The sequence below is a fragment of the Tenebrio molitor genome, chromosome 4 (genome assembly GCF_963966145.1).
Source record: "Tenebrio molitor chromosome 4, icTenMoli1.1, whole genome shotgun sequence".
In the NCBI taxonomy this organism is placed as follows: domain Eukaryota; kingdom Metazoa; phylum Arthropoda; class Insecta; order Coleoptera; family Tenebrionidae; genus Tenebrio; species Tenebrio molitor.
In genome coordinates, this window is record NC_091049.1 from 2,839,576 (window position 1) to 2,855,622 (window position 16,047).

Sequence of the window (16,047 nt, forward strand, 5' to 3'; positions counted from 1 at the left end):
CAATTGAGTTACCAATCAGAGAACCCAAAATCATTACTACACAAAAAATACACCTAACCCAAGGAAGAATCTTATCAGACTGTGTTTGTGTATGAAACACGCTTTATTTATCGCACTAGATTACATAAGAAGTTGTTGTTCATTCTTATCTTAAGTTATAATTAGTACAAATATTTATTTAGATAATTTTATGAAATTTTATGCGCATCCAGCCAGATTTCTCCTTGTGCAGAGAGTATCAAAGAAGTCGGATTCATCTGCAGCGGCTCTTTCGTCTTCTCATTGACAGTAAACTTGAAATTCCTGAGTAAAGTAGTCAGACCAACTTTTGTTTGCATCAGACCAAAGCGCATACCTAGATTAATTCTTTTTAACATCTTTGTCACTTTTTGGGCAAACAATCTTACCAATACATATTCTGGGACCTTCTCCGAATGGTATGTGCGCATAAGAGTGTCTTGAAGACTTATTCTCTTCACTGAAGCGCTCAGGATCGAATTTGTCAGGCTCAGGATAGTACTCTTCGTCATGATGAATCGCCAAAATAGGTATCACGAGTGAGGTACCCTTCTCGATGACCACATCAGTACCGGGAATCCTGTAGTCTTCGACGCACTTCCGTGGAATCAGAGCCGCAGGAGGGTACTTCCTCAACGCCTCTGCGAGAAAACAATAATTAACTGGACGATAGATAGAAGGAGAGAGTCGTACCATCAATGACTTGATTCATGTACTTCATCTCCAGGATGGCGTCGTAAGTGACTTGGTCGTGGTGCTTGGCCAAAACTTCCCGAATCTCCTTCCTGAGTCTGTCTTGCATGTCTTGGTGCTTCGCCAGTTCGTACAACGCGAAAGTCATCGTCGTCGAAGACGTCTCGAACCCGGCGATGAAGAAGACGAAGCTCTGCGCCGCGATTTCTTCAATTGTGAAAGTAGTACCGTCGTCGTCGTGTTTGTTCTTCATGTCGATCAACAACTGCATGAAGTCGTTGCGCACCACTTTCTTCTGCTCGCGGTACTCCACCGTGTCTTTGACGATCTTCATGAAGAACTTCGATATGTCTTTGGGGATCAGCACAATATCTAGGACTCGAGCGAGAGTCTCGAAATTGTTGGCGATGAGTCTCTTCACCCTTCTGGACAAGCTCCTGGTGAAGAACTTGCGGCCGTACTCCCTGAACGGCGAGTTCTCCTCTTCGAATGTCTTGCAGTCGAGGCCGAACGCACAAGAACCTATGATGTCTGTGGTGAAGCACCCCAAGACTTCTTTGATATCGATCGGTGCTCTCCTTTCGCTCTCGTGTTCGATCTTCTTGCGCATACCGACTTCGCAACTGACCAGAGTCTGGAACATCATCCTCATCTTCCCCGAGGTGAAGGTGGGGGTGAGCTTGGTGCGCAGATTCCTCCACTTGGTACCGTTCAAATTGAATAGATGTGCGCTGAGAGGGTCGCCTTTCTCGTTGTGGTAAAAGCCTCTATCGGTGAAGTACTGGAAGTCTTTGGTCATGATCTTCTTCAGCAGGTCCAAGTCCACCACCAAGAGAGCCGGCGAGACCAACAAGTAGATTCCTCCGTGTTTCCACCCCCTGGATTTTATCTCGTCGTACAGGCGCTTGACTGTGAGCGATATGTGTTCTCTGGAGGAAGGTCCTCCAACGTTACCGAAAGGAATCCGGGGCTCCAGGTACTGCACGTTCCTTTTTCGCCAGTACTGATAGCGCCATTTGTAGTACCCGATCACTACCACTGACGCAGTTACGAGAAGCGCGATCAGATCGCCAAAGAATGAGCTGCTTATCAACATTTTCACAACACTGTTGCTCCGTGCTCTAGATTCTACATTTATAGAAGAGAATTGTATCTAGTCATTGTCAACTGCTCATTAGAATCACCTTATCATATACATAATTCCAGGTGAGCTATTGCTAGTGACTACAGGGTGATTTACGAGGAATAATGAGCCCGATGCAATAGAAAATGCAACCCGCAATTCATCAGGAGAAAAACCCGGACATTTACCGCTTCGATGTCCGGCTTTTTGTTCCAATGTATTGTGGGTTGCATTTTCTATTCCATCGGGCTCATTATTCCTCGTAAATCACCCTGTATGTAATGATAATGAATGGCATTTTTTGGTAGATTAGATACATGATACTAAAACCAAAGCAAACAACACCTAAAAGGCTTTTGTGTAACAAATTGCAAATCAGACTTCTCCAAACTGATAAGAGGTACCTACCTACCTACTGTCTCAGGGTCAATTCAATTATTGATAAAAATAAAAATAATCACTGATTTAGATCACTGCACGAGATAATTTAATTATCTAAATTAGTAAAACTTTTATTTGGCTTGTTTAATCTGTCAAGGTTAGTATGGTACTTTAGCTGAGTCACTGTGGTAATTATATAGCGGGGAATGTAATTCAATTGCTTAGCAGAGGTGTGCGTTGGATTGATTTCGTAAAAGTAGATTTGGGGTTGGATTTGCGGTTTGCCGCTTGTTTTGTAAGTGATTTTGGTGAGTAAGAAAATGTTTTGGGTGAAATGGTCATTCTGGTTTCTAAATAGTGGTACTAGTGCTGGTGCTAGTACTAATACTGCATAGGACTTTGCTTCAAACTCACAATACAAGTACAAAGCAAAATATAAGGAAGAGTAAAGAATAGAAAGGAAACAGAAGAGAAGAAGATGTAAGGAGGAAAAAGGAAGATGTTAAAGAGTGGATTATATTGTAGTTAAAAAAAGAGAAAAAGAAGTGATTGTAGCAAGGTGTAAAGCAAATAAAAGAGAATGATGCAATGATGGACGATGAGAGAAGTACTAGTACTAGAGAAGAGCTAAGGAGAACAAAGTAACACAAAGTTTTAAGAGTGCGAATAATGATTAAGAAAGAAAGAAACAGAAAAAGGATAAGTTAAAGATGATGTGCAGTAAAAAATATTGCGTTTTAGTGCATACATTTTATTAACAAAACAATCATGCAAAAAACAAATTCAGACAAATGTCAGTTAGTACAATTGAAACATAACCTATAAATTTTGCGCGGGATCAACATAACATTTACGGCGCGAAACGTCAAACTTTTGAAATGTCAAACTTGTCAGTGTCTAAGGTGCAACGGAAAACAAAGAATGATCCATAGCCAACCCTAAGTGAAAATTTTAATAGTCACCCGTTAGAAAAGTATAAATAATGTAGCTTCATGGGAAAAAGAACTTGCAGTGTGGTGCAATTACGAAGGAAAAGAAATATAGTTTGATGGGTCATCAGAGGTACGCGATTCATGTATTCCTGTACATCAGGAGTGGGGTTTGTTGTGCCGCTTGCTAGAATAAAACTCGCAAGACAAGAGGAAACTTTATTTGTGGTGCAATAAGAGATGAACTAGGCTCGCGACCCAACTGGAGCAATCGTCAACTCATGAATCTGCAACCCAGAAGATAATATGAAGAAAAACAACAAGAAGAGATTACCTGGACGTGCGGAGGAGTTGACAAGACATACCCAACCGCTTCTGCTATGTCTTGCGGCTGCAAAATCGGCATACTCTTCAACATCGCTTGCCTCTCTTCACTGAATCCGGTATTCAAAGTCGTACCCTCACTGACGACCAACCCAGGACTCAAACTCTGCAAAACACCATCAAATCTGCAAGTGCACTTGACAAACCTACCGTAATCTTGATCTTCGACCCTAGATGATTGAACTCTTGCCTCAGAGTCTCCGCCAAAGCTGTGACCGCGTGTTTGGAAGCAGCGTAGATGTTGACTCCTGGGAAATTAGGAATCTTGTGTCCCAGCACGCTGTTGATGTGGATGATGTGTCCGTTGATGCTGTTCGCCGTCATGGTCTTGACCGCCTCTCTGGTGGCAACGCACAACCCCAAGACGTTCAGGTATAGGGTGGTCCTCCAGGTGGCGGTGTCTCCATCGCACAAGAAATTCTCTTTGGCTACACCGGCGTTGTTGATCAGGATGTGGACGTGTCCCAGATTGTCCTCCACCCATTTGAACGCCTTCACAACGTCCTCTTCGTTGCTGATGTCGGCTTTGACCGCGTGGAGTTGTCCCTTCTTCCCGGTGAGCTTCTTGGCCAGCTCTTCGACTAGTTCGCACCGACGGGCCAATCCCACCACCTGGAAACTTCCTGTTATTGGAGTTTTGGGAGTTGCGTCACTTACGATTAGTCCTTGGTCGACCAAAAACTCCGCGATGCCCGCGCCGATTCCGGAACTAGCACCGGTCACTACGGCCACTTTGCCCACCCATCTGTCCATGGAGAGTACCATCGTGGTGGTGGTACAGATAAAGAGTAACGAAGAAATTCAGAGGGACTCACAAATTGTCTTCGATTGATCTTCAAGAGGAGTTGGTTTTCAGATCTACTAAGATCTACTAAGTATGATGGTTTATTTGGTTGAGCAAATCGCTGAGTCAAGATAAGATATGTTTTTTGTTTTTGACGTCATAATTGGAGTTTGCTCGACGTATTATACATACAGTGTGTCCAAAAAGTCTGTATACAATAAAATAGAAACGAATGATTTTCGAGAAAAACGCACAAACAGGTGAACTAGCGTTTTCAAAAAGCTTTCTGTTGATGGTATCTGTTTGCTGTTTTTGATGACCTTGAAAGAGTTATGATGTCATCAGGGGTTTTCGTCGCATTTTTACTACCGTTTTTAATAGATCTTTTAATTGTCTACCCGACGGTCAAAAAAATTTTCAATTTACATAAGAAATTTTCTGAAAAAAAAAATTTTTTTTAAATAACTTTTTCAAGGTCATCAGCAGCATTTTTTTTTAAACCCTAATTGACCTGTCTAGATTTTTTTCAAAAATTATGCGTTACCTTTTCATTTGGGTGTTTTCAGAATTTTTAGACACACTGTATAACGGCGAGGGCAAATGTTTCGTAATAAGAGGAACAAACGAAAAAAAAAAAACAAAAAAAAAGGGCGAAAATATTGTACTTTGTATTTTATTTAGACAGTTGTTAAGTGATTCATACTGTTAATTTGCAATACGAAGAAGTGTGTATAATATGTATGCGTATCTGAGGTATGCGCTTGATAAGTTTTCAAGGAATAAAGCAAACACAATGTGCTGAAATAAAATCTTATCGTTAATTAAAAATTCTTGTGAACAATTTTTGTAGGTATTTGGGCAGCAAAAATTAATTGAGTTTAATTTTAGAAGTTAAGAAAATGAAATGGATGTAAAAAGATAGATAGAGCATGTTTGGATGGTTAAGAAGAACGTCAAAAAAAATAGAAAGAGTGATGAAAATAATGGTAATAAGAATTTTTGTAATGTAAATATTTTAACATCCTCGGAATTGTGCGACCTCGGCGACAATTTTTCTCTCGGTACGTTAAAGAATGATTTCGTGGCCTTGATATACAAATAAATATTGAATGATTTGAGCTCGTTGGAAGGAGCTTTAACGTATCATTGATGTAATTAAGAAGGAAAAGAAATGTAGTTTGAATGGTCATCAGCAGTGAGCGTTTTACACGTTTCGATACATCAGATGTGGAACTTGAGTTGCCGCTTATTAGAAAAGAACGAAACAAGCTAAAATAAAATTTTATTTGCATTTAAAACAAATATTTATAATGTCAAGGTCAGTAAATATAGGAGTTAGAATCTCTCCCCGACTGGAGCTATGGTCAACTCATAGATCTGCAACAAACCAGTAGATCATATGAAGAACAAAACAAAGAACAAAATCACCTGGACGTTCTCAGGAGTGGACAAGACATACCCAATCGCTTCCGCAATGTCTTGCGGCTGCAAAATCGGCACACTCTTCAGCATCGCCGTCCTCTCTTCACTGAATTCGGTACTCAGTGTGGTCATCTCACTGACGACCAACCCAGGACTCAAACTCTGCAAAACACCATCAAATCGGCCACTCCACTTGACAAACCTACCGTAATCTTGATCTTGGAGCCCAAATGATTGAACTCTTGCCTCAAAGTCTCCGCCAAAGCTGTGACCGCGTGTTTGGACGCAGTGTAGATGTTGATTCCTGGAAAGTTGGGTATCTTGTGTCCCGCGACGCTGTTGATGTGGATGATGTGTCCGTTGATGTTGTTCGCGGTCATGCTTTTGACCGCCTCTCTGGTGGCAATGCACAACCCCAACACGTTCACGTCTAGGGTGGCCTTCCAGTCGGCGGCGTCTCCGTTGCACAAGAAATTCTCTTTAGCTACACCGGCGTTGTTGATCAGGATGTGGACGTGTCCCAGATTGTCCTCCACCCATTTGAACGCCTTCACAACGTCCTCTTCATTGCTGACGTCGGCTTTGACCGCGTGGAGTTGTCCCTTCTTCCCGGTGAGCTTCTTAGCCAGCTCTTCGACTAGTTCGGACCGACGGGCCAATCCCACCACCTGGAAACTTCCTGTTATTGGAGTTTTGGGAGTTGGGGCGCTTACGATTAGTCCTTGGTCGACCAAAAACTCCGAGATGCCCGCACCGATTCCGGAACTTGCACCGGTCACTACGGCCACTTTGCCCACCCATCTGTCCATGGAGAGTACCATCGTGGTAGTTGTTCAGGAGAAGACTGAAACGCAACTGTGCGACTCGTGAATTATCGTCGATTTAATTTTTAGAGGAGCGGATCTATACTTAACTGCTTTATATAATAATAGACAATCATACAAACAAACTGTTGCGATTGGAGTAGGTGTCTCAAGGTTACATTTTTAGTTTGTTTGTAATCCAAGTGTGTTAGGTTTGTTTGGTAACGATTGGAAAAAACCGAATGGGGTTGTAAATATTTAATAAAAATCTTTACATAAAGGATTATACTGTGCGATCAACAATTACTTAGATAAGAGGAGGCTATGACTTTGACAGTGTCAGATTTTTCGTAGCTTTGCTAACTCAGCTAATAAACGTCAAACAACTGTCATTATTAATTAAATTTTAACGCAAAAGTGGTTTTTACTTCAGAACGTAAAAGATTCATCATTGGATCATAATGGTGTTTTCAATAACGCAGAATGAAGATACATTGCTGTTGCCTCTTTGCCCGATTTCTGCAAAAACTTGCAAATTTAAATTGAAAGAGGTATATTTATGCAACCAAAAATACACTCCAATTTTTTTTAAATCAATTGTCAAAGTGTTGTCATGTTGGTATAAGCCACTGGTTATTTGATAGTTATTAGATTGGCAACGTAAAATGTCAACTGTATGTCAGTCATTTTGATGAAAAGGCGCTTGCGCTATTGAAGCCGCAATTACATTTAAATAAAAATACAAAGTTAAATGAGTTTCCGAAAACAAGGATCTAACACAACGAGAAAAATTGGCTATGATTAGATTACGTGAAGAAATGCAGACAGAAAAACCGACCATGCTAAATTGCAGTAAAGATGCACACATCACATTCGAGGTATTTTCTTTTAATATATGGGTTTGTCACTGCGAGGAACTGATTAGAGAGGACTGGAAAAAATTGATGGGAAATCTACCAATTGAGGACATTCCTCTTCCGCAGAATCATATTCGGAAGACGATTGGGGGTTAGATTCTGAAAATGAATAGGTAAACTGCTTATATAACCCATTAAATAAATTCCCATTTTCCTGTATATGTTAAGTTTCACTTTTTAGTGTGATTATCGTCTTTATTTCTTGTCTTTTGGTATAAAATTTGGTTACACCTGAAACTTTTCTGACATTTGAAAATTACTGATATAACCTCAAACCTGATCTAGGGAGATTTTACGATAGAGGTGTCCCGAAACGAAAGGTTTTAGGGTGGTACAGTCTGGTCTTTGAGGGAATTTTGACATTGACAATTGATTTAAAAAAAAATTGGACTATACTTCCGTGTTGATCGCACGGTATTTGATAGTTACGAAGCAATACACAACTATCAAATGTTGTAAACCGTCTTGGCTAATCTATTAGAGTAGGTAACACCGTTGAAAATTTCACGTTTAAATATCCAGTAGTTAAAAAGTTGTCAGTATGATATGATATTGAACCTGACAGAACTGAAAATGCAACCCACAATACATTGGGAAGGTAAATCTGGATGAATACCGGGTCCATCTCCAGCTTTACATTCTAAATGTATTGTGGGTTGCATTTTTAATTCCGTCAAGCTCATTATCACTCGTGAAATACCTTGTATATGTTAAGGAATGTATCTGGACGTGTGATTTGAGAGTCGAAAATAAATATTGATAGCTCAGGGGTACAATGACTTGGGCAACTGTGGGGGAAGGAGTTTGTAGAGTAGTTAACTGGGGATGTGCAGGAAAAAATTCAATTGAAAATTTTCAATAATAAAAAGATTATCGACGAATTTACCTAAAGACAGGTCTAACATCGTATTATATGAAAGGTAATCTATTTGTAGCTCAATAGTCATATAGGTTAGAGGCAAATTACTTAAATCAAGTTTTAGAGCATATAACTGTACATATTTGTAGAAAAAAATATGTTTAAATATTCTGCGATAAGGGAGTTATCAGGAGGCACACCTGAAGGTTTGATATTAAACATCAAGAAAAATGTATTTAGTGCTCGGAAGATAAAAACGTTAGGATAGAGAGAGTTGGATTGTTTAATATAGCAATTAATACTGTACATGTTGTGAAAATTTCAAGTAAAAATCTTCACTGATTAAGAAATTATCAACGAATATAGTTAGAGACACACAAGAAAGTGAATTAATAAATACGAAAGATAAATAATTTGTATCTCAGGTATCACAAGGGTTGGAGCCAGATGACTTGGCTCATTTTTTAAAGTACGTGACTGTATAAAACTGTAGAAAATTTCATGTGCAAATCTTTGATTGTAGGAGAGTTATCAACAAATATATCAAAAGGAACATCTACAAATGAATGATTAAGAATGGAAAAATATTTGTATATAGTTTAGGGGTTAGAGGGGTCATAGTGGGTTCATTTTATAGCACAGTTAACTAGTCACACGTGAAGAGAATTTGGAATCTATTTCTTTAATTGCAAAGAAAGAAAATTAGAATATAGCCAAAGACGCACAAGAATGTTGATTGGTAAGTATGATTGATAACATACTTCTACTACAGAGATGTCATAAGGGTTAGAGCGAAGTTATTTGATTCATCTACTACACTGTGTGTTTGTCTAAATTTGTAGAAAATTTCATGCCTTAATACTTAGTAGAAACGAAATTATCAACAAGGACCACATCTGACAATGTGATATTAAAAATCGAAAAAAAAAAATCGTAGAGGTAAAACAGATAGGATAAATATGCGGGAGGTATGCCATAGCGTAGTTAATTGTGTGTCCAGAAAAAAAATCAAATGAAAATCTTGAATAATAAAGAAATTATCAACGAATAATTTTAGACACACAAAAAAAAATTGAATTAAGTAATATGAAAGATTACATATTAGTACCTTAGATATCAGAAGAGTCAAAGCGAGACTACTTGTCTCTGATTTTAGAGTATGTAATTGCATAAACTTGTACAAAATTTTATATAAAAATATTGTGTAGTAGAGAAGTTATCAACAAATATATCAAGAGGAGCACCCGAAAGTGATAGCGGAAGGATTGAAACGGTTAGAGTTAGATCAATGGGATTATCTTGTAGGGTACTTTACCCTGTATGTACAGTGAAAATTTTGAACCAAAATATTCCCTAACATTGCTTTGGCATAAAAGCCATGGAAATTTTAATACAGGTGTCTCAGCTAAGACTTTCGAGCCTAATAACTCAGTTATTTTCCAGCAGATTTTTGTGAAATTTAAAATGCAGATATCTTAGACGGTGAAGAATAAAATCCCATTAATGCAATCACCCAAGTCTTAAAAACGTAATTTTTACATGCCTTTTGAAAATGTTGAATCAATTAAAATTTACATAAAAAATTGATCGTCAATAAAAAATGCTGTAGGGAAAAACTCGTCCTTGAAAGACGAATGGTTTGCAAGAAAAAAACAAAAAACCGTGTTAAACGTGGCTGCAAATGCAAAAACGTTCGACGCGTATGAAACAAACGCGATATTTTGCAGAATTTTGGTCATCCCTTTTCGCAGAGCGCAGGTGACATATTTGACGTTTGTCTTGCTAACCTTACAAACATTTACAAAGTTAAAGACAACATTTCGACGTAATTTATTATACTGGATGCTTTAATTCTTCCATAAAGGACTAAAACACGATCGGGATATTTCAGCAAGGTAATTTAGTTCACGTACGCTTCCTGTGTCTTCAAATAAATTGACGACTCTCTTAACCTTACATTTTGTAAAGCCTACATTTGGATAGTGTTCCACGAGAAAACGAACTGTCATTGAAGTTCTTACGACACTCTCCATAGGCATTTTTTTTCCTTTTTCAACAATATTAAAATTTCTGCCGCTGTAGTCTATTTTTAGAGTATTGTCAATAAATTTTCACAATTTGACGTTTCTAATAAAGCGCGCCCAATTTTGACAGACTTTAAAGAGTGTACAAAATATTGCTTGGCAATTAATCATCAATTGTTTCAAAAGGTAACTGCTCAAATACCTTCAAATTTTACATTAAATTTTTAACGACAAAATCTAATCTTTTCGTTGAATCAGACAAGTGATTTACTTAATTGTTTGTGTAGACCCTTATTTTTTAATGTTTAACAATCTAATAATAATCGCGCATAATTTTCGATAAAGGAAACGTGTGTTAAAATTACATTTTTTAACTTGAGGTAATTTTATTACTACAAATTGAACCTTCACAGTCTAAAATATCTGCATTTTAAATTTCATAAAAATCCGTTGACAAATAACCGAGATATTAGGCTCGAAAATCTTAGCTGAGACACCCCGTATAATTTCGTAGTCTGTTGAATTAGGTTACGTTTTTCTAAGTTTGAGGTTATAAATAGCATCAATGTCTAGTGCACTGTTGTCAGTTTTACTAGTTTGCAACAGAAGAAAAAGTGCAATGTTTTTTTTGCAATTGGTGCCAAGAATTAATTCAAGGTTAAAGAGTTTCTTCTAAAAAGAGTCCTTTCGAAAGTTCAGGAGCAACAAATTTAATTCACTGAAGATTCGTTGTGGAGGTGCTTTCGAAAAACAGTTTTTATTTTTTCTATTTGAATTAAATTAACTGTAAAGGTGTTAATTGTTTGAAAGGTGGCAATAGGTGTTTAAAAAAATGAATTCGTTTATTTATATTTCGTAATAATTGTGTTGAGATCTGAAATGAGAGATTTAAGACAAACAACAATAACAATGACAACAGTAAATATCAGTAACAAATAAAAATTAAAATGTCTCTCCAAGTGGAACAATTGTCAACTCCTGAATCTGCAACAAACCCGAAGATCATATGAAGAACAAAACAAAGAACAAAATCACCTGGACGTTCTCAGGAGTGGACAAGACATACCCAATCGCTTCCGCTATGTCTTGCGGTTGCAAGATCGGCATACTCTTCAGCATCGCTTGTCTCTCTTCACTGACTCCGGTATTCAGCGTGGTCATCTCAGTGGCGACCAACCCAGGACTCAAACTCTGCAAAACACCATCAAATCTGCCACTCCACTTGACAAACCTACCGTAATCTTGATCTTTGACCCCAGATGATTCAACTCTTGCCTCAGAGTCTCCGCCAAAGCTGTGACCGCATATTTGGAAGCAGTGTAGATGTTGATTCCCAACCAATTGGGTACCTTGTGTCCTGCAACGCTGTTGATGTGGATGACGTGTCCGTTGATATTGTTCCCCACCATGCTCTTGACCGCCTCTCTGGTGGCAATGCACACCCCCAAGACGTTCACATCTAGAGTGGCCCTCCACTGTGCAGCGTCTCCGTTGTACAAGAAATTCTCTTTAGCTACACCGGCGCTGTTGATCAGGATGTGGACGGGTCCCAGGTTGTCCTCCACCCATTTGAACGCCTCCACGACCTCTTCTTCTTTGCTGACGTCGGCTTTGACCGCGTGGAGTTGTCCCTTCTTCCCGGAGAGCTTCTTGGCCAGCTCTTGGACCAGTTCGCACCGACGGTCCAAACCCACCACCTGCAAACTTCCAGGTATTGGAGTTTTGGGGAGTTGGGTCTCTTACGATTAGTCCTTGGTCGACCAAAAACTCCGCGATGCCCGCACCGATTCCGGAGGCACAACCTGTCACTACGGCTACCTTGCCCACCCATCTATCCAGGGAGAGGACCATCGTGGTGGTTGTAGAGAAGACTGGAACGTAACTGGAGGCTTAGAGGAACTCGTGGACTAGTGTCGATAGTCACTGATAGCTGGGTCAAGGGTCAGATAATTTTGTTTATTTATAATATGGTAATTGGAGTCTGGAAGACTTGTTATTAAAACATAATTTTCTTGGGTAACAACAATAAAAAGAAGAAGCTTTATTGAACACCACGACCTCTCCAACATCATTTTTACTACAAGATATTTAACCAGTTTTACAGCAACTCCCCAACCGGAGCAATGGTCAATTCAGCAACCTGCAACAAACTCCCATGATCCCAACTCCTCCCACCCAATGTCTTCATCCTACCTGGACGTGTTCCGGTGTGGACAAGACGTAACACACCGCACCTGCCACATCTGCTGGTTGCAAAATGGGCGCCGCTTCCATCGCGGTTTGCATTTCCTTGGTGTTGTTTCTACTGAGAGTGGTCATCTCGCTGGCCACCATTCCAGGACTCACGCTCTGAAACACCTTCCAATTAGGCCGTCGCAAGAACCCTCAAGATACCTACGCTGATCTTGATCTTAAAGCCACCAGCGTCCAGTTCTTGCTTGAGTGTGGCAGCCAATGCGGTCACTGCGTGCTTGCTGGCTGTATAAATGTTCATCCCTTGCATGTTAGGGATCTTGTGGCCTACCACGCTGTTGATGTGGATGATGTGTCCTTGGGTGTTGTTGGCGGTCATGCTTTTGACCGCCTCTCTGGTGGCAACGCACAACCCCAACACGTTCACGTCTAGGGTTTGCCTCCAGGCTTGGGTGTCTCCGTTGCTCAAGGAAGTCCAGGATATGGCTCCAGCGCTGTTGACGAGGACGTGGACGTGTCCGATGTTTCGTTCCACCCATTTGAACGCCTTCACGATGTCTTCTTCTTTGCTCATGTCGGTTTTGACTCCGTAGAGTTTTCCTTTCTTCCCGACGAGTTTCTTCGCTTTTTCTTCGACGATTTCGGAGCGGCGAGCCAAGCCAACGACCTGAAACAACAGCTCTAGGAGATACTCCTATTTTTTAACCAGTGTAGCTGTACTATTAGGCCTTCTTGGACCAGATGGTCTGCGATGGAAGCCCCAATTCCAGAACTAGCACCTGTTACCACAGCTACTTTTCCAACCCATCTGTCTAATGATAGTACCATGGTGTAGCTGTACCACAAAATGCCAAATCGTCGAATACAGTGTATGTTACTGGGTTTGCAACTATTTATAAGTCTTCCAGATATCTTTTACAGTTTGTTATCGTCTTGTTATCTGCACACTTACAATTTTATTATGTTTTGTAGACGTTTGGCATGTTTAAAACATAAATTTTCTAATTTATTCAGAAAAACAAAATAATTGGAGTGATCTATTGACAAATCGAGAGCTGCAAGGTTATAGATTAGTCTCCATTGTCGCCATTTTGGTTATCATCAGAATTAATTGGAGTAAACTTGCTGTGACTTGCACAAAAATTGCAGCGCACTAGTTTAGTGACGAGAAAATTGGAACACTTGAGATATAGTGTGGTGTAGGCAACCAATTATACATACGATAATGCAGTTTCCTACAAAGCATTAATAAACTAGTTGTGCAAACTGTGAAGACTAAAGTTTTCGTATACTCTTCTTCGTTTTAGAAGTATTTTTAGGTGGGACCAACGAGCAGCTGCCTGAATGACAGGAAACCCAGTAGTATCGAAGAGTAAACAGGTTACAAAAAACAGATTTCTCTTTTACTTTCAACAACATTTATTCAAGACAAAAGAAAAATAAACTAAAAACCCAACGCCCTATTTTCTTGTGGTGATTATGAGTTCGTGTCTTCTCGAAGACATCATCTCCATCGTGGAGAAGCTCTTAAGACGGCTCACCCATTGGTGTAATTGTCAATTCCGGAATCTGCAAAAACCATCGTATTTGTCATTAGAAGAGGAAGATGTTTTGACAGTACTTGGACATTTTCTGCTGTTGACAGAATGTAGCACACGGCCTCGGAAATGTCTTCAGGTTGCAAAATGGGGTGACTGTTCATCAGAGCCTGTCTCTTGGGGCTGCCCTTCTTGTTGAGAGTCGTCATCTCGCTGACCACCAGTCCGGGACTCAAACTCTGTACAAGTACCATCAGTGAGAGTACCATCTCTTGTCAGCACTCACCGTAACTTTGATTTCGTTGCCGATCGCGTCCAGTTCTTGTTTGAGAGTACCAGCCAAAGCGGTGACGGCGTGTTTGGTGGCGCAGTACACGTTAGTACCAGGGAAGTTTGGTACTTTGTGCCCTCCGATACTGTTCACTTGGATGATGTGGCCTTTGATGTTGTTGGCGATCATGATCTGGACCGCCTCTCTGGTGCAGATGCACATCCCCAAGATGTTCACCTCTAGGGTGTTCTTCCACAGGTCGGTGTTTCCGTTGTAGAGCAATGTTTCCTCGAAGACTCCGGCGTTGTTGATCAGGATGTGGACGTGGCCGAGATTGTCCTCCACCCATTTGAAGGCCCTCAAGATTTGGTCTTCTTTGGTGATGTCGGTTTTGATTGCGTAGAGTTTTCCTTTCTTTCCGGACAGTTCTTTGGATCTTTTCTCGATCAGTTCGTACCGACGAGCCAGGCCTACCACCTGCAAGACACAAATTTTAAAAAACATATTTTATTTACGTGGTACTAGGTACAATTAGGCCCCTTTCGACTAGGTGGTCAGCGATGTTCGCTCCGATGCCCACACTGGCCCCGGTCACTATGGCGACTTTGCCCACCCATCTGTCCATGGAGAGTACCATGATGGTAGTTGAGATGTGTTGGCGATGGTTGAGGTGTAATGTGGTGAATGGATGCGAACAAGTCTTTATATACAGAAAGTGGAGTTTTTTGCTTTGCAAATTTAGTATAATTTTGTTCGGTTAATTGTTTTTGAAGTGGTGTTTATCGAAAGCGAGTGTCAGTGTGATGATTATTAAGTGCATATTTAGACGAATAATTATTGTAACTTAGTGTCACAATGTGTCTCTATTTATGGATTAAATTACTTTGGACAGAAAAAATGTTGTGTACATTTTGGCCGCGAAATCCTTTAACGTCCTCGGGATTGGCATGCCTCGGCCGCGAGGGGCCTCAGCGACAATTTCTCTCTCGGTTTGTTAAAAAAAAATTTCGCGGCCTTGACATGCAAATATACAGGGTGTCTCAGCTAAGACTTTCGAGTCTAATATCTCGGTTATTTGCCAAAGGATTTTTATGAAATTTATAATGCAGATATTTTAGACCGTGAAGGTTCAACTAGTGATAATAAAATTACCTCAAGTTAAAAAATGTAATTTAAACACATGTTTCCTTTATCGAAAATTATGCGCGATTATTATTAGATTGTTAAACATTAAAAAATAGGGGTCTACACAAACAATTAAGTAAATCACTTGTCTGCTTCAACGAAAAGATTAGATTTTGTCGTTAAAAATTTAATGTAAAATTTGAAGGTATTTGAGCAGTTACTTTTTGAAACAATTGATGGTTAATTGCCAAGCAACATTTTGTACACCCTTTAAAGTCTGTCAAAATTGGGCGCGCTTTATTAGAAACGTCAAATTGTGAAAATTTATTGAAAATACTCAAAAAATAGACTACAGCGGCAGAAATTTCAATATTGTTGAAAAAGAAAAAAAATTGCCTATGGAGAGTGTCGTAAGAACTTCAATGACACAGTTCGTTTTCTCGTGGAACACTATCCAAATGTAGGCTTTACAAAATGTAAGGTTAAGAGAGTCGTCAATTTATTTGAAGACACAGGAAGCGTACGTGAACTAACTTACCTTTGCTAAAATATCCCGATCGTGTTTTAGTCCTTAATGGAAGAA

General features: G+C 39.7%; 6 protein-coding genes across 6 annotated transcripts; all 6 read right to left on the minus strand.

The window, feature by feature from the left end:
• Positions 1 to 77: 77 nt before the first annotated feature.
• LOC138129940 (cytochrome P450 6a2-like) lies at positions 78 to 1,843 on the minus strand. The gene is made up of 3 exons (XM_069046279.1): positions 712 to 1,843; positions 408 to 659; positions 78 to 355 (listed from the first exon to the last, which is right to left on the minus strand). The coding sequence occupies exons 1-3, from the start codon at positions 1,805 to 1,807 to the stop codon at positions 189 to 191; spliced, it is 1,515 nt and encodes a 504-aa protein (XP_068902380.1). The 5' UTR covers positions 1,808 to 1,843; the 3' UTR covers positions 78 to 188.
• A 1,107-nt stretch (positions 1,844 to 2,950) lies between these two features.
• Positions 2,951 to 4,358, minus strand: LOC138129108 (farnesol dehydrogenase-like). The gene is made up of 4 exons (XM_069045357.1): positions 4,186 to 4,358; positions 3,679 to 4,140; positions 3,479 to 3,634; positions 2,951 to 3,431 (listed from the first exon to the last, which is right to left on the minus strand). The coding sequence occupies exons 1-4, from the start codon at positions 4,291 to 4,293 to the stop codon at positions 3,390 to 3,392; spliced, it is 768 nt and encodes a 255-aa protein (XP_068901458.1). The 5' UTR covers positions 4,294 to 4,358; the 3' UTR covers positions 2,951 to 3,389.
• A 1,219-nt stretch (positions 4,359 to 5,577) lies between these two features.
• LOC138128794 (farnesol dehydrogenase-like) lies at positions 5,578 to 6,662 on the minus strand. Its single transcript, XM_069045002.1, has 4 exons — positions 6,448 to 6,662; positions 5,941 to 6,402; positions 5,741 to 5,896; positions 5,578 to 5,689 (listed from the first exon to the last, which is right to left on the minus strand). The coding sequence occupies exons 1-4, from the start codon at positions 6,553 to 6,555 to the stop codon at positions 5,648 to 5,650; spliced, it is 768 nt and encodes a 255-aa protein (XP_068901103.1). The 5' UTR covers positions 6,556 to 6,662; the 3' UTR covers positions 5,578 to 5,647.
• Positions 6,663 to 11,156: 4,494 nt separating this feature from the next.
• On the minus strand, positions 11,157 to 12,235 carry LOC138129204 (farnesol dehydrogenase-like). The gene is made up of 4 exons (XM_069045457.1): positions 12,081 to 12,235; positions 11,573 to 12,034; positions 11,373 to 11,528; positions 11,157 to 11,321 (listed from the first exon to the last, which is right to left on the minus strand). Exons 1-4 carry the CDS (start codon positions 12,186 to 12,188, stop codon positions 11,280 to 11,282), a joined length of 768 nt encoding a protein of 255 aa, XP_068901558.1. The 5' UTR covers positions 12,189 to 12,235; the 3' UTR covers positions 11,157 to 11,279.
• Positions 12,236 to 12,336: 101 nt separating this feature from the next.
• LOC138129205 (farnesol dehydrogenase-like) lies at positions 12,337 to 13,416 on the minus strand. Its single transcript, XM_069045458.1, has 4 exons — positions 13,251 to 13,416; positions 12,736 to 13,197; positions 12,531 to 12,686; positions 12,337 to 12,477 (listed from the first exon to the last, which is right to left on the minus strand). Exons 1-4 carry the CDS (start codon positions 13,356 to 13,358, stop codon positions 12,436 to 12,438), a joined length of 768 nt encoding a protein of 255 aa, XP_068901559.1. The 5' UTR covers positions 13,359 to 13,416; the 3' UTR covers positions 12,337 to 12,435.
• A 544-nt stretch (positions 13,417 to 13,960) lies between these two features.
• On the minus strand, positions 13,961 to 15,027 carry LOC138128760 (farnesol dehydrogenase-like). Its single transcript, XM_069044939.1, has 4 exons — positions 14,869 to 15,027; positions 14,355 to 14,816; positions 14,152 to 14,307; positions 13,961 to 14,099 (listed from the first exon to the last, which is right to left on the minus strand). The coding sequence occupies exons 1-4, from the start codon at positions 14,974 to 14,976 to the stop codon at positions 14,058 to 14,060; spliced, it is 768 nt and encodes a 255-aa protein (XP_068901040.1). The 5' UTR covers positions 14,977 to 15,027; the 3' UTR covers positions 13,961 to 14,057.
• Positions 15,028 to 16,047: the final 1,020 nt, after the last annotated feature.

Excerpts from the sequence above, each read along its gene's own strand:
- LOC138128794 (XM_069045002.1), bottom strand. The coding sequence starts at position 6,555 with ATGGTACTCTCCATGGACAGATGGGTGGGCAAAGTGGCCGTAGTGACC. Across the intron at positions 6,403-6,447 it reads TGGTCGACCAAGGACTAATC|GTGGTGGGATTGGCCCGTCG; the intron begins GTAAGCGCCCCA and ends GGAAGTTTCCAG. Across the intron at positions 5,897-5,940 it reads GCTCCAAGATCAAGATTACG|AGTTTGAGTCCTGGGTTGGT; the intron begins GTAGGTTTGTCA and ends GGTGTTTTGCAG.
- LOC138129108 (XM_069045357.1), bottom strand. The coding sequence starts at position 4,293 with ATGGTACTCTCCATGGACAGATGGGTGGGCAAAGTGGCCGTAGTGACC. Across the intron at positions 4,141-4,185 it reads TGGTCGACCAAGGACTAATC|GTGGTGGGATTGGCCCGTCG; the intron begins GTAAGTGACGCA and ends GGAAGTTTCCAG. Across the intron at positions 3,432-3,478 it reads CAACTCCTCCGCACGTCCAG|ATTCATGAGTTGACGATTGC; the intron begins GTAATCTCTTCT and ends TCTGGGTTGCAG.
- LOC138129204 (XM_069045457.1), bottom strand. The coding sequence starts at position 12,188 with ATGGTCCTCTCCCTGGATAGATGGGTGGGCAAGGTAGCCGTAGTGACA. Across the intron at positions 11,529-11,572 it reads GGTCAAAGATCAAGATTACG|AGTTTGAGTCCTGGGTTGGT; the intron begins GTAGGTTTGTCA and ends GGTGTTTTGCAG. Across the intron at positions 11,322-11,372 it reads CCACTCCTGAGAACGTCCAG|ATTCAGGAGTTGACAATTGT; the intron begins GTGATTTTGTTC and ends GGTTTGTTGCAG.
- LOC138129205 (XM_069045458.1), bottom strand. The coding sequence starts at position 13,358 with ATGGTACTATCATTAGACAGATGGGTTGGAAAAGTAGCTGTGGTAACA. Across the intron at positions 13,198-13,250 it reads TGGTCCAAGAAGGCCTAATA|GTCGTTGGCTTGGCTCGCCG; the intron begins GTACAGCTACAC and ends CTGTTGTTTCAG. Across the intron at positions 12,687-12,735 it reads GCTTTAAGATCAAGATCAGC|AGCGTGAGTCCTGGAATGGT; the intron begins GTAGGTATCTTG and ends AAGGTGTTTCAG.
- LOC138128760 (XM_069044939.1), bottom strand. The coding sequence starts at position 14,976 with ATGGTACTCTCCATGGACAGATGGGTGGGCAAAGTCGCCATAGTGACC. Across the intron at positions 14,817-14,868 it reads TAGTCGAAAGGGGCCTAATT|GTGGTAGGCCTGGCTCGTCG; the intron begins GTACCTAGTACC and ends TGTGTCTTGCAG. Across the intron at positions 14,308-14,354 it reads GCAACGAAATCAAAGTTACG|AGTTTGAGTCCCGGACTGGT; the intron begins GTGAGTGCTGAC and ends GTACTTGTACAG.
- LOC138129940 (XM_069046279.1), bottom strand. The coding sequence starts at position 1,807 with ATGTTGATAAGCAGCTCATTCTTTGGCGATCTGATCGCGCTTCTCGTA. Across the intron at positions 660-711 it reads CATGAATCAAGTCATTGATG|AGGCGTTGAGGAAGTACCCT; the intron begins GTACGACTCTCT and ends GTTTTCTCGCAG. Across the intron at positions 356-407 it reads AGGTCCCAGAATATGTATTG|GTATGCGCTTTGGTCTGATG; the intron begins GTAAGATTGTTT and ends GAATTAATCTAG.